The 26,193-nt window shown below is 56.1% G+C and overlaps 4 protein-coding genes across 4 annotated transcripts; 2 read left to right on the top strand and 2 right to left on the bottom strand.

Moving 5' to 3' along the window:
• Positions 1–1,188: 1,188 nt before the first annotated feature.
• On the bottom strand, positions 1,189–14,631 carry SF3A1 (splicing factor 3a subunit 1). The gene is made up of 16 exons (XM_032705651.1): positions 14,391–14,631; positions 12,069–12,181; positions 10,742–10,946; positions 9,703–9,960; positions 9,228–9,302; positions 8,514–8,664; positions 7,906–8,099; positions 7,170–7,287; positions 6,884–7,069; positions 6,380–6,501; positions 6,004–6,246; positions 5,107–5,317; positions 4,248–4,402; positions 3,106–3,207; positions 2,855–2,926; positions 1,189–1,849 (listed from the first exon to the last, which is right to left on the bottom strand). The coding sequence occupies exons 1-16, from the start codon at positions 14,454–14,456 to the stop codon at positions 1,748–1,750; spliced, it is 2,373 nt and encodes a 790-aa protein (XP_032561542.1). The 5' UTR covers positions 14,457–14,631; the 3' UTR covers positions 1,189–1,747.
• A 102-nt stretch (positions 14,632–14,733) lies between these two features.
• On the top strand, positions 14,734–15,305 carry LOC116795724 (coiled-coil domain-containing protein 157-like). The gene has a single exon (XM_032705654.1). The coding sequence runs from the start codon at positions 15,054–15,056 to the stop codon at positions 15,303–15,305; it is 252 nt and encodes an 83-aa protein (XP_032561545.1). The 5' UTR covers positions 14,734–15,053.
• Positions 15,306–17,132: 1,827 nt separating this feature from the next.
• Positions 17,133–21,123, top strand: LOC116795722 (coiled-coil domain-containing protein 157-like). The gene is made up of 8 exons (XM_032705652.1): positions 17,133–17,793; positions 18,098–18,175; positions 18,937–19,127; positions 19,212–19,379; positions 19,837–20,005; positions 20,309–20,505; positions 20,771–20,832; positions 20,902–21,123. Exons 1-8 carry the CDS (start codon positions 17,148–17,150, stop codon positions 21,101–21,103), a joined length of 1,713 nt encoding a protein of 570 aa, XP_032561543.1. The 5' UTR covers positions 17,133–17,147; the 3' UTR covers positions 21,104–21,123.
• A 480-nt stretch (positions 21,124–21,603) lies between these two features.
• RNF215 (ring finger protein 215) lies at positions 21,604–25,928 on the bottom strand. Its single transcript, XM_032705653.1, has 10 exons — positions 25,653–25,928; positions 24,970–25,101; positions 24,290–24,361; positions 24,132–24,217; positions 23,394–23,448; positions 23,039–23,143; positions 22,840–22,956; positions 22,603–22,740; positions 22,388–22,490; positions 21,604–22,269 (listed from the first exon to the last, which is right to left on the bottom strand). Exons 1-10 carry the CDS (start codon positions 25,926–25,928, stop codon positions 22,247–22,249), a joined length of 1,107 nt encoding a protein of 368 aa, XP_032561544.1. The 3' UTR covers positions 21,604–22,246.
• Positions 25,929–26,193: the final 265 nt, after the last annotated feature.

The following is a 26,193-nucleotide window of genomic DNA, read 5'->3' as shown; positions in this document are numbered from 1 at the left end:
TCAGTTGGATTTAGCTGGAAACAGGCTGGCAAGGCTCCATGCCAGGGATTTCCAGTGGGAAGTTTTCCTGCTGGAGTGCTGGGAGCTCACATGGCCGGCCTGGCAAAGGGGCTTGGCTGAAAATGTCACCAAAGCACTAGGACATGGAGGGAACATCCATCCCAGAGAACTTCATGGGCACCACACTCGAAGCACAGCGGGACAGGGAACGTGGGGTGACCTTCAGTGCAGCCCCAGCCCCGGACACAAACACACAACTTCTCCATTTTGGAGCTCTCTTGGCAGTTTTTTCAGTATCAGCTCTGGAAAACCCCACTGGCTGCCGGGTGTTTTCTCCAGGGCTGTACCTATTGTCTGGTTTTTAAAGCAAAAGGGAAGTGATTATCCCACCTTCCTGCAGGGTAGGAACAGCCTGCATCCACCACTCACCCTTCCAACCTGTCCAAGTGCTCCCAGCTTGGTGTCCTGCAGCAGGGATGGGAGCAGGCTGTGACAGGGACACGTGGGGACCTGTCAGGGACAACAGCTGGGACCACTGGCCACCTGGGCTGGGCCAGTGCCAGCCCCTTCCCCACAGCCACAGGGCTTCCTCCAGATCCCAGAGGAGCACACCAGAGCCAAGAGGATGCCGGCTCTTCCCTCCTGCTTCATCCCTCTCTCTCTAAGCACAGAATAAGGTAAACAGGATGTCTCTGCACTGCCTGACCACTGCTAAAAATATATAATAATAAATCCATGGCTTTGGGTTCTCCCAAAAAGCCACAGGTACCCAAATCTAGACACCCACCTCCTCTTCCTGGGCACCAAATTTTGTGGATTAACTTTGCTGTGTTGTGTTTCTATCAAACTATAACACAGCTCTGACTGAAGGCCCAAGAATCATCTGTTTTCCGGACACAGATGCTCTCCAGATCCAAGAGATTCCAGCTGCAGGATATAAGTGTAAATCACTTTTTCCAATAAAATTCTTGCTAAGTTCAGAGTATTTTTTCCCACCTCACGCACAGGCACAAGCATTCCTTCAGGAATGACTGAGAAAGACCACAGAAACTTCAACAAACCCCTTTTTTGCAGCTTTTCCTAGAAAATAAGAGGATTTCCTATCGTAAACTGCTTAATTACAAATCCCAACGTATTTCCCCATCCGAGTGCTCCGAAACCAGGCACATCTCCATTAAAAACCCCAAATCCAAGCAGGGAGAGCTGCATGTTTATTATTAAAACAAATCACAGGCTGTCCAGAGCAGACCCAGATCTCCTTTATCACAGAACAGCCACGCACAGTAAAGCCGAGGGAGGAAAAATTCCCAAGTCAGGGTCAGCACAAGACTCGAGACAGGGAAAGAACAAGAACAAGGAGTTTAGTGAGTGTGTGGGGAAGAAGTTTTCAATTAGCAGGAGGTTAAATGAAGCAGCGAGCACTGAGGGCAGACAGATGATGCTCCTGGCCTGTGTAAATCCCTCAAAGATGGATCTAGACTAAGCTGGGCATGACCTTGATGTTGCTTCCCGAGGGGATTCAAGGGAGAGCCAGCACTCGAGCAAAGCATCGATCACTACACACTACTCACTACACAGACACAGTTCAGGGCTCCATCAGCTTCCCCTCCCTCAGCAACAACCTGAACTGGGGTTCAAACTAGAGCTGGAGGCAGTAGGGGCAGTCCTGAAAAGGTCGGAGTGGGAAAAGGATTGGGAGGGTCAGGGTTACAACATGGACACGTTACATCTCAGCGCTCCACGGCTCCTATTTCTTCCTGCCTCCTCTCTCTTTGAGTGCCAGGTGAATCAGAGAGCCACTCGTCATGTTGTAATAAGCCAGGGAGTTGGAATCCTTGATGAAGATGCCCTGAGGGGAGGGGAAAAGGAAAAAAACATCAAAAAGAAGTCAGAGCAGCAACCTTTCCCACAAAATCCCACCCAGATGGAGCCTTCCTGGCTGTATGCTTGGAACAGAACACTGCAGGTTCTGAAGGCCCTGGAGAGATCCCGATGTCCAGGATGGACACTGGAGGAGGCAGGTACAGAATCCTGGAATTGTTTGGGTTGGAAGGGACCTTCCATGGGCAGGGACACCTTCTACTAGACAAGTGGAACAATGCATGAGCAGAGCCAACACAGACAACGTGGCTCCTACAACACAGAGATAAGGAGTCCCACAAGTGAAGTTACTCAGGCTCTACTCCCCACATCTTTTTTTTTTTTTCCTTAAAAATAACCAGCTCAGCTTCCTTTCTCGTTAAGGGTTAACAGAGTATCTGCCCACAGATGAACTCTTGAGGAGATAAGTGCACAAAGTTCACTGCTTAGGCAGCAGGTTGTGCCTGCCTGGGCACATGCATGACTGGAAACAAGTCATTAAAAAGGAGCGGGGCCTTTCTGACAGCGCCAGCCTCGAGAGGAAGAGAGAGAGAAAGAGAGAGAGAGAGAGAGAGAGAGTGAGTGAGCTTTTCCCTGCCGTGTTTTGGAGAGAGCCTGCTCAGAGCTGCCACAGTTCCAAGGCTCGCCCACCTCCCAGAGCACACGGCAGAGCTGTGGGAGCAGGCTGCTGCAGCTAAATGTCACAAAAACCCTAATAAAACAACAGGCTTGTTTCAGAGAAAGCCACATCAAGCTTGGAGGACTCATGTGCAGCAGCAACAACGTGAAGATCTGCTGATGTCACCTACTGAAGGCCTGTCCTGCTGTAACAGCAAGCAGTCCTGTCACCAGGTGTGCTGTGCAGGCAGGAAAAACATTCCCTCTGCTATTCCCAGTGTGCATTAGATTGTACATTACAATTTTTCTTTGTAGGAAGTTTTGTGTGTGAGAGAGCACTGAGGTAACAAACAGAATCTGAAGGGCTTATACCCACCTCATACTGCAGCTTCTGCTTCCCAGCTGGCATCCCTGTGGCCTCATGGATCTTAACCTTTATAACAGACACCTGGGGACAGCAAAGGGCTCTCAGTGCTTACGTCCTGCTGCACAGACATTCCTGCTCCCCAGCCACGCAGCCCCACAGGGCTGGAGCTGGGAGCAGGCAGAGCTCCCACCCTGCCATGCAGGGCACCTGCTGCTCCCACAGGGAGCACAGGGAGCAGGGCAGGTTAATGAGCTACATGCCTGGTCTGAGAGGGGCAGGGTGAACACCAGCACTTGGCCGTTCAGCTTCCATTCCGTCTTGTCCTGCATGTTGGGAACCTGGACTTTGACCGTGACTGGGCCCTGTGGGAAACACAGATAATTAATGTCTCTCACAGGCACAGAGCTCAGGGCTGAGATAACAGAGCACCACACTCAGTGTTTTATTCCCCAAACTACTCACATATCTCAGCTTCTTGGTAAACACACTGCAATGTATTTGCTTCAGCTCTGAGAAAGTTACTCCACTGCTCCCAAAATGAAACATTTAGTTGGATTTCTCTCCTTAGTCCTTACTTTTCTGTGCCATTCACTGAATATCACATGCACTCACAGTATCACAGAGGGAATATGTGAAGCATTAAACAGGAGACAGTTTCTCTGTGCACATGGAATCACAGAATCCCAGACTGCTTTGGACTGGAAAGGACCTTAAAGCTCATCTCATTCCCACCCCCTGCCATGGGCAGGGGCACCTTCCACCAGCCCAGGTTGCTCCAAGCCCTGTCCAACCTGGCCTTGGACACTCCCAGGGATGGGGCAGCCACAGCTGCTCTGGGTAACCTGTGCCAGGGCCTCCCCACCCTCACAGGGAACAATTCCTTCCCACCCAATATCCCACCTAAATCTCTCCTCTTTTAGTTTAAATACGTCCAGGAAAACCATACAGCCCTTCTTAAAGGACTTAAAACTCCTCTTGCAACAGGAAGGAAGGAATTCAGTCTCACATTTAGCTCACCTTGTTATGGAATACACCACATCACTCTACTATCATGCTGGCATTGATACTCTAATCTCATTGGATCTCCAGCTTAGCCCTCCTCTCCTTAAAAGCTTATTAGCAGCTTTAGTTCTTCTTTACATTATAACCTGCCTCTCACTGCCCTTAATTACAGAAGAGCACTATCCCACTCAACTCCTGTGTGTAGCTCTTCCCGGTAAGATACAAAGGAGTTTGATTTGCTCAGGAATGACAGAAGGAAGGAGCCACCTCAGGAAGTCCCTCCCTTGCTAGGTATTTTTGCACATCAGCCCCTCTCTGTGCAGGGAGTTGACTTTACAGCCCCTCTGGGCAAAGCAGAACAGCCCAGGGGGGGTCAGGGCTCTGCCCCACACGTGTGTACCTTGTTCCTGCGCAGGAATTCCTCCTCTGGAATCAGGCTATCCTCACTCTTCAGTTTCTTGGAGACTGGCTCATCCTCCATGGGTGGTGGGGGGTGAACGGGAGGCATCGGCGCCGGGGACGGAACCGGAGCCACGGGAGGTGCAGGGACAAACGCTGGAATGGGACGGGGGGGACACAGCACAACCCACAGTCACCCACTGAGCACACAGCAAACACCCCCTCACACAAAAAATGCTTTTAGCAGAGCAGCAGAGGCTGAAAATAAATGCCACAATACATGGAGGAAGTTACAACCCACAGCAAAACATGCAAACTTCAAACATTCGGAGATCTCATATTGGGAAGCAGTCCAGGAAAAGATAACAAGGCATGAGAGCTTCCTGCAGATCTTGCAAAAAAAAGAACACGCTCTCAGTTTGGCACGCAGTGGTGCCAGCTCCTCCAGTTAGGAAAGAAAAGAAGAAGAAAAAAAGGAAGAATTGCTTTTTGCATTGTGCTTTTTAACTTCAAAGCACCTAATGAGGGAAGGGGCCAGAAAGCAGCTTTTGCTCCTGCAGCAGCAGCTTCTGTGAGGAGCTCTAACACCCACTGGGGTGCTGGCAGCTCCTCTTCACCCTGGATTCTTAATTTTCACCTGCGCAGGCTCCCAGGGGACACATAACTCCCTGTATTTCATGGTGCAGGAGGAGCCTCAAGCCCAAAAGCAATACCAGATAAGCCATACCAAACACCCCAAAACCCCTAATGTCACAATCCCAGCTACACACCAGTATCAGGGCACAGAAGGAAAAACCCTCCAAGCCCACGTTATAAAGGAACGATCTGACAATTAGCCAGGAGAAGCAGAAGTCACTGACCTGTCGGTACAATCATGGGGGGCGGGCGGGGGCTCATGATGGGGGGAGCAGAGGGGGGCATGGGCACCACGTTGATCCGGGGGGTGTGGATGATGGGGGGCATTGGGGTGGCTATGACGGAGCCTGGAGGCAGCCGGACCACGGACGGCATCGGGGGCCGAGGCATGACTGGAACTGCAGAGACCACGGCAGCACGGACAGGAGGGGGCATCTGGGGAGAGAGGGGGAACTTCCTCAGCAGGTACTGAAGGAACACCCAGTGCTGGCCACAATCCCGATTCAATTATCCAGGGGAACAGGCCACAGGTTCTGCTGGCCACAGACTTGCTGGGAGCCTTAGTGGCCCCACCATATGGGCAGCCCAAGCTGTCCTGAACAGGCACAGAAGCCTCATTAACAGATTAAACGGTTCCTCCTTCCCTCTCCACTCCAGGATCAGACCTCGAGGCACTTTGTTTCTTTTTTAAAATTGCTATTTGGGAGTCACATTGCAGATCCCTTGGGGCAGGAACACAGGCAGTGAGTCACCTGTGAATGTTTCTTACCTGGAGCTGCTTTTGTCCTGTATCACTTTACACCTACAAAGGCTCCCACCCACCCTTTGTTAGCCACACTCTCTGCCTCCAAGATCCCAGTGCCCAGGTTTCTCCCCTGCCCACCTGATCCAAGTCTTTTTGATACCTCTAAGGATAAAAAAACCTAAGGATTATTTTCCATTTTTAACATTGTGTTCACTAAGGTTCCTGTAATGTTTCCAAACTACTTTTAAACCACGAACTTCCCACGAAATCCTCTTCCATGCCAGCACCCTGCTGTTATAACCCCTGGCCTTCCTCAGGGCTCCCTCCTAATTAACTACAGCCCCAGTAATTGGCTTCTGGAAGCCCAAACACTCACGGTGGGTGGACGAGGCACGGACGTGATGGGCTGAGCGCTGGCAGGGGGATTGGAGGCTGAGGAAGGAGGGGGTGGCTGGGGGATCTCATTGGGTTTGCTGGGCCCGATCTTCTCCTTGCTGTCATCCTCTGGCACCAGGCCCTTGGCCTTGTGAATGGCTTCGATTTGCTCTTGGAGAGTGATATTGGCCTGAGCAGCCTGTTGTGTGCGGGCCATGCTGCCCGAGTGGCCATCCCAGGTCACCTGAGAGGATAAACCAAATCAGAGTAACCCCAACCTGGTCAGACTGCAAAGAAATCCAGGGAGCAGCTTGACAGCAAGAACTCTGAGCATTCACACTACAGGGACCTGTTAAAAAACCCAGTTCCTACTCTACCTTTTCCTCTGGTTTCTGGATTTCCTCTTCGCCAATCTTTTTACCAATGGCAGTCTCTTCTACACCAAAGATATCAGTACGGCGCTCTGCCAGCTGCTTCAGGCTGCTTTCAATATCCAAACCTGAGAGAAAAAAACAGCAATTCTTATCTCAAGAGATATAATCAAATAGATCAAGCCTCTGCTACTGATCTTTCAATTATCTGGTACCTAATAGCTGAGTGCTGCTCTTTTTATGGTCACTTGGAAAGGACCCACAAGGAACATTAAAGTCCAACTCCTGGACCCTTTCTTCTTTTTAAAAAGATCCTGGCCAGCAACAGCTATTTCTGTTTAACTTTATAGAAGGCTTCAATGTACTAATGACAAATGTATTCAACTAATCAGCACATTAAGGAGACCCCAATCAGTTCGGATTGTCCCTGCCAGTGGGGCCTGGGGGCAGAGAGGGGCTGTGCTCACAGCCCTCACCCAGCAAACCGTGTCAATCACTGCTCAGGCTGACCTGGGGCATAGACCTCGTCGTCACTCTGCTTCTCCCGGATGGATCTGTCGCGCTGCTCCAGCCACCGTGGATCCAGGAGGCCGATCCTCATGTGCTCCTGCATTTTACTGGCCGGAATTTTCTCTCCAGTGATGGGAGAAACCAGATACTCATCCGGAGCTGGGGCGGGTGGTAATGGTTTTGAGGCTAGGAAAGCAAAACCACAGTGTCGGTGCAGTGCAGAAACAAATGGTTTGTGATTATTCAGGAAGAAATAAAGGGGTTTTTTCCCACTGGATGGATTTACCTTTGGGATCATAATCCTTCCGCACAATGACCTGATCTGGCGTGGGAGGAAGAGGGGGTGGCATCGGGGTTTCTGGAGGAGGAGGAACCTTCTGACCTTCATCTTCATCATCTGAGCCCTGATTTAAAAGAGAACAAAATCATAACCAAGTTCCAGCAGTCAAATACTCACAGACAAGATCTGAGAGGCATAAAATCCTACACAGTGCTGGGAGAACAGATCATGCAGCTTCAAAGCAATGGAGCCATTTTGGCTCTGGACACCTATGGCAGTGGTTCCTTCGGATAACCACGATCCAGAAATTCAGCAGACCCAGAAGAGGAAGCAAATACTCCTCAGCTTCCACATTGCAAAAGCCTGGCAAGCAGGGGCTTATGGTTAACCACACTCTTGTTCCCTGTTACCAGAAAAACAGTTTACAGTGGGCAGAGTCTGAAATGAGTCATCTTTCAATGTTCCAGGTTCTGGGCAGAAAAATGCCTGAAGAGCCTTAATCAGGGAAATCCACACCACTGGGTGACAAAATTACTGGATTTCTCTCTTGGGACTTGTATTGTCATGGAAAACATTAAGAAAAACCCATATTCCAGCAGAAGCAGATTGTTTTGACATTTCATCCGAGGGAAATTTCATTTCCTCAAGAAACTGAAGAACTTCTTACAGTGCAAGTGAAGAGCATCCCAAACCACACAAACTGTGGGGGACAAAAGCAATGCTGATTCCACTGGTCCATTACCTCATCCATATCCTGCACTTGTGTGTCCTGATCCAGCTGCGCTGGGGGCTCATCTGTTTTCTCCTGCTTTTCATCTTCCTCATCTGACTCCACCTCCATCTCTACCTCCTCACTTTCCCCAAACTTCTCGTAACGCTCTTGGATCAGGATTCGAGCTCCCAACTCTTCTGGAGTGGTGGGAGGAGGGAAATTCCCTACAATGCAGAAAATAGAGCTTCTGTTTCTCTATCCCATTCCTTTGCTCTATAAACAGACAAAAATACCATTTCTTGAATGAAAAGCAGTGGCATCAAAATCCCTGGGAGCCAAGGGCTACAGAAGGGAAGGTGAGTCTACACAGACCAACGCCCACACGACACATGAAGTGACTTAGAAATGGTAACACTATTAGACAGTGGGACAAGCTCTGCTGTCCTGGTGGAAGTGGAGAAGTGGACACACCAGAGAAAAACAACAGCTCTGCAAACTGTCACTGTAAGGCTTTTCCCTTCATCCCTGAAGGATAAAAGGCTGTAAAACCCAGTGTCTGTCAAAAAATGGCACTTCAGGACATGCCCCCTGCTCAAAGGGGCCAGTTTCATAGAGATTACAATGTTCAACATCAGCACCTTGCTCATTGGGCTGGAAGTCAACTGTTTCCACAACCACAAAGTCATGCCAATCAATCTGGGCATAAGCAACACGTTCCTTCTCCTTCTCCTCCTCTTCCTTCTTCCTTTCTCGCTCCTGGAACTTGGCCCACTCCACTCTGTAATACACCTGCAGGAGCAGACAAGGAGCACACACAGTCAGACAGGAACCAGCACAGACAACTCCCTATGGATTGCAAATGAAATGAAGAACAGCTGGAGCTGTGTGAGGGCAGGATCAGGTTGGATCTCAGGGAAAGGTTCTTTCCCCCAGCGGCTGGTTGGGCACTGCCCAGGCTCCCCAGGGCAGTGGGCACAGCCCCAAGGCTGCCAGAGCTCCAGGAGGGTTTGGACAACGCTCTGAGGGACAGGGTGGGATTGTTGGGGTGTCTGTGCAGGGCCAGGGGTTGGACTGGATGATCCAGCTCAGGATATTCCATGATTTTACTTTGTAACCACCTGGAGAGGAAGTTGTGCAGTATGCCTGTGCTGCCAAAAACTACCCCCAATATCAACACTAGCTGGTAGTTTATAAGTCTGAGTCCCCTGTACTCAAGTGACAGCAAGTGACACATCCATTTTATTCTCTGTATATTTGTATTTGCTGCCAGGAAGCCAAAAACATGCAAAGAGAAAAAAATTCAAAACATAACCAAAACGCTTCAGCAATTTTGCAGATTTTTCCTGGAATACCTGATCTAGGACTTCCTTGGGATTTTCGGCCTCCTTCTTGAGCTTGAGGAGTAAACCCTTCGGCGGGATCAAGATCTGAAACATATTTTGCATGACAGTTGGTAACAATTCTTTGTGCCAAAGCCTCCTTTGAAGCAATTATTCTCTTTCCACACTGCTAAAAATACCAGCAGACCCCCGGGGCTATGTCCCATTTATTCCACTGAAGCCCTCTCATTACTTACTGCTCATCCCTGCACTTAAAAATACTCACTCGTGGCCTTCCAATTATCCTCTATATTTAAAACCCCACAATTTTTACTTATATTACAATAGTGTGTGGCACACTTAGGTGACAACCTGCTGTGCTCAGCATAATATCCACTCTGAAAGGTGCGATTTAAAGGATGGACTTCTCGCCTGGCTGGTTTCAAGGGCTTCAGCAGCCTTCCAAAACCACTCCTGCTGTGGAAGGGATCAACCTGCCAGGACCTACCTTTGTGTACTGCTCCACCAGCTTGGTGAAGTAGTTGAAGAGGCTGTGCTGGGGGCGAAGGAAATCGAACTGGTAGTTCCTCTGCTCCTTCTGCATGAGCTGAGTGAGGAACTGGCGGCCATTCCGAGCCACGAACTGCGCCGTGAGCTTCACCACGTCCAGGTCGAAGGCGGAGATGGACGGAGGGTCCGCGATGAACTCGAACTCCGGGGGCGGCTCCTTCGGAACCACCGTCTCCTGGATCACCTGGGCCTGCACCTGCAGAGGGAACGGACACAGCTCAGTGAATTCCTGCAAGGAACCATTCGAAAACACTCAGGAGAACCCATTTTTCCTTCAGCTGCTGTAGGAAAGCAACACCAGTCGAGATATCCTGGCAGCTGCGCGGATGAGAAAAATCAGTACCACAGGGTCTATCTGGCCACCTGTATTTATATTATAGAAAAAAGGTGGCTCCAGCAGCAAACAAAACTGGAAACCATCAGGACTCCACTTTAACCCTCCAGGACCATCAGAACCACACAGTGTTGGCTGTTGGCCATGCCAAGCCTTGGATTCAGTCCATACCCTTTTCCCACCCAGGACATATAAAGGCACAGCTGAACGAGATGAGCAGCAGTGTTTTGTACTCCATCTTTTAAGGGGAAGTTGATCCTTCTGGCAGGAAATGCTTCCACAAAACAGTGTGTGCAACAAGCCCAAACTGAACTCCAAGGGATGCCTCTGGCAAGAGACCTAAACACATCCAGCCCAAGTGATCACTAGCGTAAGCACTGTACCAGTCAGTACACAGTAATTAAAATAGACCAATTACATATTAGCTTTTTCAAACACAACTCTGAGTTACCAGCACCCAGGGGATGCACATCTGCATCAAAACAAAGCCTCTCATGCTCAACTCCAAGTCTCTCACTGCTGGCTTTTTGGCAAATGCATAACCAACTCCTCCTTGACTTTTAGGCCTCCTGCTCAACCCCAGGCTGTGCCAACGCCCCTCAGCAGCCAAGTTCTTCACCACAGTGCTGGAAGGAACACTCACCTTCTGTGGGAGCTGCTGCTGGGCACTCTGCTGCTGCTGCATGACCTTGGGGATGGCAGCTGAGGGCTCCTGGGCCTTGCCCTCCTTGAACTCGCTGACCTTGTGCCGGTAGTAGGCATGGTAGGGGTCGTTGGGGTTCAGGAAGTTGAACTTTGGGTTATTTATCTCATTCTGACGAATTCGGGCTTCAAATTCTGGCCCATTTCTGGGGATGAAGAAGAGAAATTGTTAAAATGAATGGGCATCAACTCAAGTGGAAATGTCTCTTTCAGAGTGAGACGTGTTGAGGCATGAGCCCCTCAGCAGAGAGTTTTCTCTGCACGTGGGAGGAGTTTATCCCTCAGGAACTCACACCTACCAGAGCAGCCAGCTGGATACACACAACTTAAAGGCATTTGTCCTCCTAATTTTGTCTCTAATGTGAATATTCCTTAAGGCAGTTAAAAACTCACACTCACAAGTGTCCCACAATCTCACCTGGCTGCACACAAAGGCCATTTCCTGGACTGACCGGATGAAGTTCACAAGTTACTTACTAAACTAATTTTATTTGCTCTACTAACAAGTTTTTAAGACTAATTTCAGTTCCAGAAAGATCATATAAGGAAAAAAAAACTGGTAACCATGAGGCTGTACAGGGACTGACCACCCTGGAGTGCTACATTTAGGAGAGACCCAGTCCAGGTGCCATCCACTCCTTCCACCCAAAGCACAAGATGTTTATTTTAGGGCAGTTTGGGAAAATTCACTGCTGCCACAGTGTGTTTCTCTTCATATTCCCTGGATACCTCCCAGTCTTGTTTAGACACTCCACCTCCTCCTCTCTACAATCCCCAAGGATAAACACAGTCCCTTCCTTATCCTCAGAGGAAGCCAACACTCCTTGGCAGCATTTGAGAGATGAGTTACACAATAAGTATCTTTGACTAGAGCAGCATTTAGTGATTCTCTTAAACTTACAACAGCCACCACATTTCAGCACTAAAACACAGCCATGACTCCTCTTGGCTACATCACCAAGGCTTCCCTTTCCAGCTGGGATTTGTTTTCCTCCTCAGATCAATCAGAACAGGCCCTATTACTGGTTATTGCAGCACACACTGCACATTTCAACAAGAATTTTATTCATTTACTACCAGCTTCTCTAGTGTGTCTTACACCTCTTCAGTAGAATTCTGTTGTTTCTTTTCCAGTCTCACTAGTCCAGACTCAAACCTTAAAATCCTTCACATAAAACCACAGGACTGTGACCTGTTTCAGCTCCTGGAGCTGCCCTGAAGAGGAGAAGCACGAAAATCCCTGGAATCACCAGATCAGTGTCATTTACCTGGCTACAAAGCTGGCAGTCTTGTCCACAATATTCCTGACCTCTGGAGGAGGGTAAATAATTCCCACCACGGGCTTGGCTGGTGCTGCTTCCTCTTTAGGCTCCTCTTCTGGCTGTAATAAAAATTATTTCATTACAAAAGGTGAAGGGGTGTCAGAATTGGGCATTCCAAACAGCAATCCCAAGGGAACACAGGGCCATTTATCCATCCTCCTCCTCAGCCTCCCAGGCACTGAATTCTTCCTGACACAAGATCTGGCTGAACAGCCCGAATCATCCATCCTACTAATTAATTCCTTGGTTTTTCAGGGTGGGAGACATTTGTCTGCCTGTCAGGGACACCCACTGCAGGGACAGGGATAGGAGGACAACAAGGGAGGCCCCCCCATGGAAATCAAAACAATTCCTCAGGGCGTTTTTACCATCTCAGCCTCAACCCTGAGTAGCTTTGCAAATATTTAAAGGGGCTCTAACAACACATCCTGGAATATCTCAGCATTCCTAACCAGGTGTGGAAGTTCTGAATATTCCTAGAGGTGTGTGGGACTACAAGGAAGTAAAACCTGAGTGATTAAGTCCACGTTAAATAAAATACAGCTTTTAATCCCACTGTGGTTGCATTAGAAGCTGTTTCATAGAGAAAAGCTCTGCAGGGTGTTTTTCTCACTGATATTACAGGAGGATCCAAACTAAAATCCCAGAACCCTCCCTGTGGATGGCTTTCTATTCCAGTAAAACCAGAGGCTGCAGGTTACTAAAGAATGTTGCTCCTTTCCTCACCAAGCAGCTTTCCAAGAAAAGCTGTTATAAATCAGGACAGGTCTATGGGAAATGTTTATAATCCTAACAGGGACAGTCAGGGAAAACTTAAAATCCCAGTAAAGCTCCCAGCTCTGCCAAATCTATGGGGACTCCAAGGGGAAAAACAATCCCAAGTCAAACTGATCCCTGGGAGTATCCAGGGCCAGGCTGGATGGGGCTTGGAGCAACCTGGGATAGCAGAAGGTGTCCCTGCCCATGGCAGGGGGTGGCACTGGATGGGCTTTAAGGTCCCTTCCCACTCAAACCATTCCATGATTCCATGACCTATGACCTTAAAAAAAGTGTTTAAAGAGAAGGGTACCATGAATATTTTTAGTTTTCGTTCCCACTCCCTCAGAACATGATCCTGAGGAGCTGAAGGACCAGGCAGCACCACACTTGAGATGCTGAGTTGCCTTGGTAACGTCTGTGCATGAAACTCACGGGGTTTTTTGGGGGGGGAAGCCACAATATTCCTCCTAAATGTGTTAATACATCCAATCACCCAAGGTTTTCAGTGGGATCAGCTCCTTCTCCATCTCCACGAGGGCTGATGCTGCTGCGTGAGGGTCGGGACAGCAGCTCCAGCTGCATGGGAGCTGTATTCCCATTTCAGGAAAGGTGGGAAGAATATGAATAAGGACAAGACAGAAAGGATCCAGGAGACTACTGGGACACACAGGAATGCCATGCTCCCTTGGACATTTAATCCTTCCATGGGCTGTTCCCAGAGCTCCCAGTGACCCTCCACACACATCACAATCACAGCCCTGGGGCACTGCCAGGAGAGGGCTCAGCACCCACCCGGCTCAGCAGGATGGAGCTGCCTGGTGAGGAATCCTGGAATCCTTTGGGTTGGAAGGGACTTTAAAGCTCATCTCATCCCACTCCCTGCCATGGGCAGGGACACCTTCCACTAGACCAGGTGGCTCCAAGCCCCATCCAAACTGGCCTTGGACACTTCCAGGGATCCAGGGGCAGCCACAACATCTCTGGCAACCTGTGCCAGGGCCTCATCACCCTCACAGGGAAGGATTCCTTTCCAGTATCCCATCTCTCCCTGCCCTCTGGCAGTGGGAAGCCATTCCCTGTGTCCTGTCCCTCCATCCCTTGTCCCCAGTCCCTCTCCAGCTCTCCTGGAGCCCCTTTAGGCCCTGCAAGGGGCTCTCAGCTCTCCCTGGAGCCTTCTCTTGTCCAGGTGAACCCCCCCAGCTCTCCCAGCCTGGCTCCAGAGCACAGGGGCTCCAGCCCTGGCAGCACCTCCGTGGCCTCCTCTGGACTCTCTCCACGTCCTTTCTGTGCTGGGATCCCAGAGCTGGAGGCAGCTCTGCAGGAGGTGTCTCACCTGAGATCTCGGGGGGCGTCAATCCCCTCCGAACCAGCCACGCACAGGGCAGAACTCCCGCCTCCCCCACACCCGCACCGAGGGGTCAGTGCGAGCGGCCAGACCCGAAACACCCGCGGTCCGCCCCGTTTTACCCCCACCCCACCCCATCCCCTCACAGCTCCCCATTCCCGCACCGGTTTGCTCTCGGCGGGGGGCGCGGGCTGCGCCGGCGGCACGGCCTGCACGGGTCCGGCCGGCATGGTGCTGCTGAGCAAGGCGGGGGCGCTTCCCCGCGGGGCCGATCAGGGACAGCCGAGGACCGATCAGGGTCTGTCGTGAGCCGATCGGGATCTGCCGGAACCGTCCAGGCCCTGTCGCGACACCGGCACCGACACGGGCGAAATGGCGGCCGCGGGCCCCGCGCTGCGCGTGCGCAACGGAAGTGACGCGCAGCCGCCAGGGGGCGCACAGTGCCGGGAGCGTAGGGGGCAGACGACACAGCGCGCGCGCCGTGGGCCGTACCATGAGCGGCCCCCGCGGGGGGAACCCACACAGAGCAGGCGCGTACCACTGCGGGGTGGGGGGAAGGTTACCATGGCAACAGGGCCGGGACGCCGCGGCCTAGCCCGGCCCGGCCCGGCCCCTCCTCCCTGCCGTTCACCCTGTTTCCTCCCGGTTCCTCCCGGTTCCCTCTGCTTCCCCCGCCCTCCTGAAGCCCCTCGGGCCCGCTACCACCGTGCCAGTCCCTTTCCAGCGGGCTGTCCCGGTAGGGCGTTCCCTCCATCGCACACCCGGTGACCCCTCAGCACCCTGGCCTGGTGGCCCCGTGGTTCCCAGCCCGTGTCCCACCGCCCACCATGGCGCACCTGCTGGGCCACCGCGGCTGCATGGAGAGCCTGCGGGCCGACCTGCAGGACCTGCAGGCTGCCATTGCCGACGTGACCTCCCGGGCCGGCGCCGCGCGGTTCCCGTCATGGAAGTTCCCCGACAAGGTGTCCTGCGACCTGGACATGTCGCTGCTGCTGCAGCGGTACAGGCACAGCGAGAGCGAGCCCGAGTTCAGCCAGCACTCACACGTGGTGCTGCTGGAGCTGCTCATAGACAGGTGAGACAGCCCTGAGCACCCCAGAGGGAAGGGGTCGTGGGTCCAACCTGCTGAGCTCAGCCGAATCCTGGGGGCAGCTTTGGGCACCTCGGTAGAAAAAGGACATAAAGCTGTGTCCAAAGGAGAGCTGGGAGGATGGTGAAGGGCCTTGAGGAGAAGCTGAGGGTGAGGGCACTTGGCTTGTTCAGCTGGAGGAGACTGAGGTCAGAGCTCACCAGGGTCTGCAGCTTCCTCATGAGGGGCAGGCACTGAGCTCTGCTATTTTTGACCTATGACAGGCCCCAGGGAATGGCTGGAGCTGTGTCAGGGCAGGGTTGAGTTGGATCTCAGGCAAAGGTTCTTCCCCCAGAGGCTGGTTGGGACTGACCAGGCTCCCCAGGGCAGTGGGCACAGCCCCAAGGCTGCCAGAGCTCCAGGAGGATTTGGACAACACTCTCAGGGACAGGGTGGGATTGTTGGGGTGTCTGTGCAGGGCCAGGGGTTGGACTGATGATCCTTGTGGGTCCCTTCCAACTGGGATATTCCATAATTCTATGAAGTCTTTTGGATGCTTTCTCCCACATATTTCCATGATGAGCAGTGCCAGCACCTCAGCACTTCACCCTCATGCCCTGCAGCTCAACCCTGAGCTTTAAAACCCAACTCCTCTCCCTGCTCAGAGCTCCAAACTGGCCACAAAGGAGCAGAGCCAGCTGCTGCTCCAGCTGGGAGCTGAGGGCACCTGGGCAGATGGGACAGGCTTTTTAATCTGCCTCCCAAAACCTTGAAAACACTGGGGCACAGCTACACTGACAGCCCTGAGAGGGAAAAGCCCCTCCTGCAGTGTTGGTGCAATAAATACAGCCCTGGTTTAAAAGATGAGCCATTCCCTCACAGCTGCTGGCCCTAAAAATTAGAATTAGTGCCCCAAAACTTTAGAGAGAGCCTAATCACAGCCAGTGTGCACAGCCTGACTTTGATCCCACCAAATGCTGCTCCATGGAGTGATCTCGGCTGTGGACGGGAGGTCCCGGGAGCACCGATCCCACCCTCCTGCGCCTCACTGGCTTTGTGCAGGGGCTGGGGAGGGGGCCAACAACCTCTCCCAGCTCCCATTCCTGATCCCTGTGGCTCCAAGGCGTGTTCTCCTGCCGGGACAGGCTCCTGCTGCTGCTGCAGAGCTTCACGGGCTACGCGGAGATGGTGCTGTGCGGGCGCGCGGTGCCGCCGGCGCGGGGCCCGGGGCCCTGCATGTCCGCAGGGCTCACAGCCAGGAGGTTCTGGAGCACCATGCTGAGACTGGGGGCCTTCTGCCAGCAGCTCCAGCACCAGGTGGGACATCTGGGGTCACCCCCCCGGGATTTGGACCATGGGACATCCTGTGCTCCAACCTTTTGAGTGCTGACCTGTGTGTCACATCTGTCCCACACTGTGCCCTCCCCGCCTGAGTCCCTTCCCTCCCCTACTACCTGCCGTGCTGCTGGATCCATCCTCCACCAGGATCTCGGGATGGGTGAGCTTGGCTGCCTCTGTAGCTTGGAAAATATTCTCCTTCTGCCAAAATGCTGCAGTTCTGCCAACCCCACTGAGGGGCTGAGCTGCTTCAAATCTGTGAAATAACTGGTGGTAAAAACACCACGTCCCTCCCCTGCATTTTATTTTCCCCAAAAAGTTCTTTCTTATGGAGAAGTCTCACAATAATCCATGTGGCACACCCAGGAGACAGCACAGGGGGTGGGAAAGAAGGGATGGTCACAAGAAGGGGAGGTGGGGAGCAGCTTCTGCTGCTGAGGCTGCCCCTTGGTCACTGTCCCTTGGCTGCACTGCTGTCCCGTTCCCACAGCTCACACCTCCAGTTTGGGCTCTTATGGATCATTTCCAGTTCGATCTGGGCACTGGTCCTGTTCTGTGCTCTCTCCCTCAGGACAAGGATTGCAGGAAGGAGATCCCCACACAGCAGTCCCCTCCTCACTCTCTGGGCAGTTTGGACAGCTCCCAGCCCAAGGCTGGCCCCAGCCTGGCCCAGGGCACCCGCAGTGTCCCCACACAGACCTCGAGGTGCCCCCTGGGCTCCTGTGACAGCTGCTCCAGCGCCCAGGCCAGCCTGCGGGAGGTGGGCAGAGCCATCACCAGCCTCTGCCGGAGCCAGAACATCCCCTCGGCCCTCAGCAAATTCCAGGGGGTGCTGGAGGACAGCACAGGGAGAAGGAGCCTCTCTGCGACAGAGCTGAGCTACTGGGCCACAGAGCAGAGCAAGGATCTCTCCCGGATTAACAAACACCTCCAGGAGCTGCTGCAGCAGCTGAACCCGGTGAAGGCTGAGCTGGAAAAGGTGGGGAAACAGAAGGAGGAGCTGAGGAAACAGGTGGAGGACTTTTCCTGGAAGCTGCAGGCAGAGAGGGAGACCCAAGTGCAGCAGCAGAGGAAGGCAGAGCAGAGCCTGAAAGCCAAGGACAAGGAGCATTCGGAGGCTGTGGCCAGGCTGGAGCAGGATAAGGATGATCTAAGAAGAGGTACAGAGCTGTTCCCAGCATTCCCTCCCAGTCCTGGGGGTATGTGCAGGAGAAGCACAGTTCATGGGCAAATTTGGGCCCCACCACCAGGAGCAGAGCTTTTGCCATGGATTTTTGTAGGTGCTGGGGGATTTTCCCTGCTGTGAGGCAGCAGGAGCTGGTTGTCCATGTGCTGTCACTGCCTCCTCCCTGCTGCAGCACAACACAATCACTGGATGAAAAAACTTTGGTGGGCCTGTTTTCTGCTTCACTTTAGTTTTTTTGAGGAGCTGATTAATTGGAGGGGTTTTTTATGCTGATTTAGGAGCAGCTCTGCTGGAGGAGCGACTCTCCACCCTGAAGGAGGAGCTGGAGGTGAAGCAGGCAGCTCTGCAGGAGCTCGGTGAGGACCCCCAGGGTCACCCGGCACGCACATTTCCCCCACCCTTGTCCCTCTTATGGTGTTTCACACCCACGTAGCCCCCAGTGCACCCAGATCAGGCTGTAGAGCTGGTAGGGATGGGCAGAGGAAGGGCCTCCTTCACAGCAGTGCCCCAACATCACCCAGTGCAGAATAGGCTGCTGCTAGTGGAGATTTGGGGGGTCACAGCTGTCCTGTCAGACCTTCCCCCCCTTGCCAGGACCTGTGCAGGGCATTGGGGGCACCTAAATCATAGAATCATGGAATGCTTTGGGTCAGAAGGACCTTAAAGCCCATTCAGATGCACCCCTTGCCATGGGCAGGGACACCTTCCACTAGACCAGGTTGCTCCAAGCCCTGTCCAACCTGGCCTTGGACACTTCCAGAGATCCAGGGGCAGCCACAGCTTCTCTGGGCAACTGTGCCAGGGTCTTCCCACCCTCCCAGCCAACAATTCCTTCCCAATCTCCCATCTATCCCTGCCTTCTGGCAGTGGGAAGCCATTCCCTGTGTCCTGTCCCTCCAGCCCTTGTCCCCAGTCCCTCTCCAGCTCTCCTGGGGCCTCTTTAAGCCCTGGAAGGGGCTCTCAGCTCTCCCTGGAGCCTTCTCTTCTCCAGGTGAAGCCCCCCAGCTCTCCCAGCCTGGCTCCAGAGCAGAGGGGCTCCAGCCCTGGCAGCATCTTTCTGGACCTTCCACTTGTTGCCCCCTGCCCAGCCTGGGCCACAGCTGCTGTGTCTCCCCAGAGCTCACCAAGACCACCTTGCTAGAGGAGATGAGGACCACCATGGTGGCCCGGAGCCAGATGCTGGAGCTGGAGGAGAAGGTGCAGATGCTCACAGGCCAGCGGGACAGCCTGGAGCAGGAGCTGAGTGCCACCAGCTTGGAGCTGGAGAAGGAGAAGGTCCGAGTGCAGAGTGTGCTGCTGCACGAGGAGGTACAGCCGGCCTGGAGCTGCCCCGGCGTCAGGGCTGGGGGGAGCGGGTGCCACAGCCCCACACGGCCTCACCCACCCCCACAGTCCCTGCAGGCCAAGCAGAAGCTCCTGCTGCAGCAGCTTGACAGGCTGGACCGGGAGCAGGAGGAGCTGCAGAACAGCCTGGGAGAGGCCGAGGAGGACAAGGCCCGGCTGGAGGAGCAGCTGGAGCAGAGCCGGGAGCAGAGCAGGAAACAGCTCCAGGTGCAGCAGGTGAGAGCTGGTACCCAGGTGTGGCACACAGCTGTGCCACGGGCGTGTCCAGAGCCACACGGTGCCCTGACCCACACCCACAGCCAGAGCTTTCCAGGAGGGGCACTCTGGGTGACATGGTGACATTGCCACATGGTCATCCCTCCCGGACTCTCCCTCAGCCCCTTGCAGACAGGTCTCCACTGATTTTTCCCACACCCAAGGCAACAGAAAGGGACACCTCAGGCTGCTCCCACATCTCCAGTGTGCCCATTCCTAGACATATTCAGTGCTGCTGCTTCCAGGTCACACAAGGACCTTAGAGCCAAGACCCTGCACATTATTCCTGTCCCTTTTTCAACTTCATGGGACAACCTTATCACATGAGGAAAGGGAGGGAGTTTTCCATGGAGGTCTGAGTGCTCCCATGGGATTCCTCATCCTGCAAACCTCCCCTCCTCCCCACTGTGCCACACAGGAGCTGCTGGACACGCTGCAGCAGGAGAAGCTGGCCCTGGAGCAATCCATCCTGGAGCTGCAGACAAACACGTCTCGGCTGGAGGAGCAGGCGCAGGAGCTGAGGGAGCGGGAGAGGCTCCTGGTGTTCTTCCCTGAGCTCCATGTCCCCACTGAGGCGCAGTTTGAGAGTAAGGGAGTAGCAACACCCTGGGCTAGTGCCTTTGGGGTCTCCGAGGGGATCCTGCTGGCCCCAGACACACCATTTGTCCCACTGATAACCAGGAAGAGCTCAGGCCCTGGGCTGTGTTAAGCTGTGACCGTCCCAATGTGCTTCCCTATGTGGGTGCCATGCATCCCACCTCCAGGCCAGGAATTACAGCAGGACCAGGACATGGCAGAGCTTCATTTGCCCACAGGGTTTGGGGTCCCAGCTGCCACCTCCGAGGCTGTGCCCGTGCTCCCAGGCTGGGGCAGGCTCCTTTCCTTGGCAGGCAGGAGGGATGCCCACACCTCTGAGCAGGCTGAGCTCCGCTGGATTTTGCCTGCAGGCACTGGGAACTTGATGGAGGACATGGAGCATCAGCTCCAGGCCAACAGCATCCGGATCGGGGTGCTGGAGCGGGAGAACGCGCGGCTGGGCGCTGTGCTGGCCAAGGTGAAGGCGGCTGCCCAGCAGGGCGTGCTCAAGGTGAGCTGGGGCCATGGGGCAGAGGGGTGGGTGCTGTGCACCCCAAAACCACCCCATGGCCCCCAGACATCCTCTGGGGACCCCAGGAGGGCCAGGCTGGGATCCTCATGCTGCTCAGAGGTCACTCTGCTTTGACTGGTGTTGGCCGAGGTGCCCAGGGCTGGTTCCAGCAGTGACACCTCCAGGCCAGAGGCTGAGGGCTGTCACTGGAGCTGAATGCTGGGGAGATGTGGAATTTTACCCCCTCTTCTCTTCCCTGCCTCAGCTAATCCCACAGGCCCAGCTGGGGTCCCAGCTCCAAGGGGAGGCCAGCGGGCAGGACACGGGGTGAGTAGGAGCCCAGAGAAAGGGGCTGGGAGTTTCTCTGCTCTTCTCTAACTGCTCCCACCACTGCAGGTGGCCCAGCAGGGGAGGCAGCAGCGACAGCAGAGGGATGCCAGGATGCATGGACAAAGCCTGGCATCGAGTTCCCAGCAGCCAGCACTCCAAGGTGCTCCGGGCAGGGCCCACATTCCAGGCCAGACCCAGCCTGTCACTCCCAGTGGGACGCCTGGGGCTCGACCCCCCCTTGCACCACACAGGGACCCACCACAAATAAACACTGATGAGCTGATCTTCCAACAGAGAAACTAACTGTTCCATGAGCAGACACCTGCGCTGCCCAGGGGGATCTTGTTACCAGGTCTTTGTGCATCAGGAATACACATTCCCTTGGGAAACCCGGGCTCTGCCTGTTCCTTGTGGAGCTGCTCCAGGGACGTTCCTGGGCGCTGGAGCTCAGTCACCCTTGGCTACACTGCTGTTGGAGGCCCCAGCACAGCCCTGCCTGTGCCAATGCCTGGGCACTGTGTGTGTTAGTTCCTGCCAGGAACCATTCCCAAGAGGGGACTGGGATGTGGCCACACTTGGAAGAGGAAGGCAGAGCTGGGCTGGGATGAAGGAATCCCAGCCGCTCTTGGCCACCAGCACAGCCACAGCCTGGAAAAGTCATTCCTCACTCCATGAGCACCCAGAGGGGCTGGGGACTACCGAGGCACTGGCACAGGCTGGCCATGACCTCCCAGCTGCCCCATGAGCCCCACACAAGCCACACAGCCAGTCCTTGCTCTGTGTTTAATAGGGATGGACACGTGCCACGCTGCAGCCTGTGGGGCAGGAGCCAGGCAGGGCTCATGGCATGTCCCCACTAACATGCTGGGTGAGAGGAGCCCAGTGGTGGCTCTGCAGCCGACTCGTGCCATCCTTTCTAATAAGTTACTATAAATAAAGCATCCTTGCCCCCTGCCCTCCCACAGCAGGGCCATGGGTCACCCTGCAGTCCTGCCAGCCCCAGCCCTGGCAGGTCTGTCCCGCACCTCCCCGAGGGGCTGGTTCCACAGCCGGGCTCTGCCCACCCTGCCATGGCCACCAGCAAATAGACAAAAAACCCAAGACTTAGAAAAATTCCCATGAGTAGGGCAAGGGTGGCAGGGTCAGGACTCTCCCTGTCCCCAGCCCCCACCCCGTTACACCCATGGGTGCCCCCGTAGCTTCCCTACCCGGCACTGCCCATCTGGACCTCCCACCCCTCTACTCACACCCATCAGAGAGCCCTGAGTCCTTCCCTCTGGTGTCCGGGTGCTGTGGTGGCACAGCCACACTGACCCAGCTCTGGCAGCAGGTGCCACTCACTGGGCACCCACTGTCCCCTCCCTCTCCCCGGAGTGGCCGTGGGTCTGTCCCTGGAGTGTCCTCAGGCCCGCTAGGTGTCCGTGCAGCAGTTCCCTGCAAGGGAGAAGGGTGGAGAGCCATGGCACAGGGAGCCTGGAGGGCTCTCAGTGCTCCCCAGCCCACGCCCCGGGGTGACCAAGGGGTCCTGGCCAGGTGCCATGGCAGTTCTCACCCAGGATGTTGCGCTTGCAGAGAGGGCAGGTCTGCTGCAGCAGGAGCCAGGGATCCACACAGTCCCGGTGGAACTCATGGGAGCAGGGCAGCACCCGCAGCCACTGCCGGCAGGGAAGGGAGGGCACACGTGAACGGACCCAGCAGGGACACCTCATCCCAGGGTGGCACCAGCACAGGTGCCCCCAGGGCAGGCTCCAGGCCCCCCAGTCCCACCTGACTCTTGTGGAACTGGTCCAAGCACACAGCACAGCTATCGATCTCACAGGCCCGGCTCCGCGGCAGCTTCCCGGGGTTGTACCGCCGGGTTTTCAGCGCCAACAGCCGCCGCCGAATGTGCTGCTTCAGGTCCAGCTGCAAGGGCAGAGCCAGGGGTCAGGGGCAGAGCCAAGGGGCAGGGGCAGGCCCGCCTGCCACTGCCCCCAGCACAGGGCACAGCGGGGACGTTCCCACCTCGGCATCCCGCTCTGACAGGTCCTGCCGCGACTGGCGCTGTGCCTGCACCATGACCCCGGTGCAGAGCAGCAGGGCGATCAGCAGGATGGTGTTCCACAGCTGCTGCAGGTACTTCTGTGGGAATGGCACGACGGGGGGGTTAAGCTGGAGACCTCCCCCTGCTCTCGGCCCCACCAGGACCCCCCCGGTGCCGTACCTGGACCTGCGAGCTGCTCTCCCCGGGGCAGATGACCCCCTGCCACTCCCCGTAGAGGCCCCCTCGGGACAGGCCACACGTGGACCACAGGGTGAGGGTCACCCCCTGCAAGGCAGGACACGGCATTGCTGATGGCCACGGCAGCGTCCGGTGACGGGAGCACACGTGTTCCGGGAGGAGGAACAGTGGTACTGCCACCTGCCCCACTCCCACGGGGACACTGGGACACTGTGGGGCTGGGCACTGTGCCCTGCAGCTGCTCCCCGTGCATTGGGCAAGTTTGGCTGGGCACAGCCATGCCCTGCCCTCCCACTGGGAGAGAGAGGAAGAAGAGGAGGAGGAAGGACCTACATACCAGGTTCTCCAGCAGCACCGCCTGGTATGTGATCTTTGCTGTGGCCCGGAGCCCACTGTGAGCAAAAAGGAGTGTCAGTTCCATGGGCACAGCAGGATCTGGGCACAGACCCCAATGCCAGGGAGCACCCCCTTCCCAGATGTGGACCAGGGGGGACAGAGGAACACACAGGAGGTAACAGCGAGACACTCCCTCCCCAGCCATGCCCAGCCCTCAGTGACCCTGCCCAGGGCTCTTCCTCCCAGCCCCGTGCCTCAGTTTCCCCATCTATGACTCCAAGGCAGCAATCCCAATGTCCCACATGTCAGGATCACCAAGGGGGTCCTACTGCTGCAGCTGGTGAGGACAAACACCCCCAGAAGTGTTGGGGATGCCAGTTCCATGCCGAGAACCAGCCAGGCTGGATAATTTGTACCGAGAGTCCTAAAGCTCTTGGCTGAGGCCACTGTCACCCCTGCTGCCATGGAAGGGACCATGGAAGGGACCCATGGAAGGGCTCCAACCCTGGGGAAGGGCTGGATCTGACCCAAACCCCCGCTGGAAACACGTGTCTCAGCCTGGCACGGCGCAGGCAACACCAGCCCAGCAAACATGACATGCTGGGTAAGAGATCCCCAGGGCAGCCCCTGGGCATCACAGATGGGTGGGGGACCAGGCAGGGACCAGGCAGGGATAGGGAAGGGACCAGGCAGGGACAGGGCAGGGATAGGGCAGGGAAAGGCAGTGCCCAGCCCGTACCGCAGCAGCGCTCCCAGCAGCCTGGTGACGTTGTCAGAGGACTGGATGACGATGACGGGCTTGGCGAGGAGCTGGGACACGTCCAGCTGCAAGGGGAGGGGGGCAGAGCCATCAGGGGGGCCCGACCCTGGCCCAGCCCCCCAGAGGCACTGCCCTACCTCCCGGATGGCGTTCTGGTTCAGCGCCAGGATGAGCAGGGCCGAGGCCCCCAGCACCAGGGCTCGCTTCATCTGCGGGGACAGCGGGGACACGCTCAGGGGGCAGCTCAGCGTGTCCCTTGCCAGCCCCTGTCCTGCTGCAGGGAGTACCTCACGCCTCTTTGAGGTCACAGGGGACCCAAAAGGGCCCTGTCAAGGACCCCCCTGGCACCAAGCACAAGCACAACCCCCAACATCTGCTGAGGAGACACCCCAAGTGACACCTCTGGAGGCTTGTGACCCACCAATACCACAGCAGCCCCTGGGCCAGGCAGAAAGAACAAGGACTAGGGTCAAGCAGAGGGGACAGGGATGGGCAGAGGGGACAGGGAAGGGGCAGAGGGGATAGAGCCGGGCAGAGGGGACAAGGAAGGGGCAAAGGGGACAGGGGCCGGCAGAGGTGACAGGGATGGGCAGAGGGGACAGGACTGGGTGGAGGGGACAGGGCTGGGCAGAGGGGACAGGACTGGGCAGAGGGGACAGGACTGGGTGGAGGGGACAGGGCTGGGCAGAGGGGACAGGACTGGGCAGAGGGGACAGGACTGGGCAGAGGGGACAGGGATGGGCAGAGAGAATGAGGACCAGGACCAGGCAGGGGGGACAGAGATGAGCAGAGGGGACAGGGCCAAGCAGGAGGTCACCTTGGTGACGACGGCGGTGGTGAAGGACTCCTCCTTGGCCCCGCGGGGGCCCTCGGGTGGCTCCTCGGTGCCCACGGGCACCACCCCAATCCAGCTGTCAGCACTGCCCAGCTCCGGCTCTGCCTCACCCACCTGGGGTACGGCAGGGACCAGGACAGCCGGGATGGACACAGAGGCTTTGGGCATCCCCAAAGCACAGGGTGGCACAGGGGACAGGGCCTGGCCCTGCCTGCACCTCCCCTGTTCTGCTGGGCACCCCCGGGCAGCGAGACCCCCTCACTGCTCAGTGTCCCCCAGTGCCCCTGGCCTCCACACCAACCCCCAGCGCCTCCCAGTGCCCTCCACTTCCCACTGCTCCACACTCCCCATTCCCTTCCCAGTGCCCAAAGATACCCCCAGTGCCCACTGCCCCAGTTCAGACCAATCCCCCTCCCTCGCACATTGACCACTAACTCCCGCCAACGCCCACTGCCCCCCCGTGTCTCCCAGTGCCCCTCAGTTCCCACCGCTCCCCTTCATCCTTCCCACCCAGGCCCCACAGCCCCTCTCTCCACTGCCCAGTGCCCCCCAATGCCCACTGGTCCCCCAATGTCTCCCAGTGCCCCCCAGTACCCACCGCTCCCCCTCCGTCCCTCGCCCGTGCCCCCCGCCCCCCAGCCCCATTCCCGGTCCCTCTCGCTCACCAGCACCAGGCGGCCGCGGATTTCCATCTCCTCCCGCTCCCCCCGCGGGCCCCCCCGGCCCGGCCCTGCCCCGCCTCCCCCCGCGCCCAGCACGGCCCCACGCAGCGTGTACGAGCCGCCGGGCGCCGCGGCCCCGCCGCCGGCCCCGTCCCGCTCCGGCCCCGCCGGCCTGGGCCCCGACACGGCCACCTCGACCCTTGCGGGGGTGGCGGGGCCCGGCCCGGCCCGGCCCAGCGCCAGCAGCGGGGCGAGCAGGGCCGCCCGCAGCGCCGCCATGGCCGCACCGCCCGCACCGCGCCGCAGCGCCCCCTGCCGGACGGGAGGACCGCCCACACCGCCGCCATGGCCGCACCGCCCCCAGCGCCCCCTGCTGGCGGGGAGGACCCTCCGCGCCGCCCGCCGCGGGCAGGGGGAGCCCGAGAGACCGAACCGGGAATGGGACCGGGATCGGGATAGGAATGGGGATGGGGATAGGAATGGGGATGGGGATAGGAATGGGGATGGGGATGGGGATGGGGATATGGATGGGGATAGGGATGGG

Source organism: Chiroxiphia lanceolata, chromosome 18 (genome assembly GCF_009829145.1).
Source record: "Chiroxiphia lanceolata isolate bChiLan1 chromosome 18, bChiLan1.pri, whole genome shotgun sequence".
Lineage (NCBI taxonomy): Eukaryota > Metazoa > Chordata > Aves > Passeriformes > Pipridae > Chiroxiphia > Chiroxiphia lanceolata.
Note: the sequence above shows the minus strand (reverse complement) of the source record. Positions and strands in the feature narration are given on the sequence as shown.

Coding starts and splice junctions, on each gene's coding strand:
- LOC116795724 (XM_032705654.1), top strand. CDS start 15,054: ATGGCGCACCTGCTGGGCCACCGCGGCTGCATGGAGAGCCTGCGGGCC.
- RNF215 (XM_032705653.1), bottom strand. CDS start 25,928: ATGGCGGCGCTGCGGGCGGCCCTGCTCGCCCCGCTGCTGGCGCTGGGC. Junction 24,218..24,289: donor ACCAGAACGCCATCCGGGAG/GTAGGGCAGTGC, acceptor CTCCCCTTGCAG/CTGGACGTGTCCCAGCTCCT. Junction 22,957..23,038: donor AGAGCAGCTCGCAGGTCCAG/GTACGGCACCGG, acceptor CCATTCCCACAG/AAGTACCTGCAGCAGCTGTG.
- LOC116795722 (XM_032705652.1), top strand. CDS start 17,148: ATGGATCATTTCCAGTTCGATCTGGGCACTGGTCCTGTTCTGTGCTCT. Junction 19,128..19,211: donor GTGTGCTGCTGCACGAGGAG/GTACAGCCGGCC, acceptor CCACCCCCACAG/TCCCTGCAGGCCAAGCAGAA. Junction 20,833..20,901: donor GCCAGCGGGCAGGACACGGG/GTGAGTAGGAGC, acceptor CCACCACTGCAG/GTGGCCCAGCAGGGGAGGCA.
- SF3A1 (XM_032705651.1), bottom strand. CDS start 14,456: ATGCCGGCCGGACCCGTGCAGGCCGTGCCGCCGGCGCAGCCCGCGCCC. Junction 6,502..6,883: donor CGACGAGGTCTATGCCCCAG/GTCAGCCTGAGC, acceptor TTTTTCTCTCAG/GTTTGGATATTGAAAGCAGC. Junction 1,850..2,854: donor AGCAGAAGCTGCAGTATGAG/GTGGGTATAAGC, acceptor CCCTCCCCTCAG/GGCATCTTCATCAAGGATTC.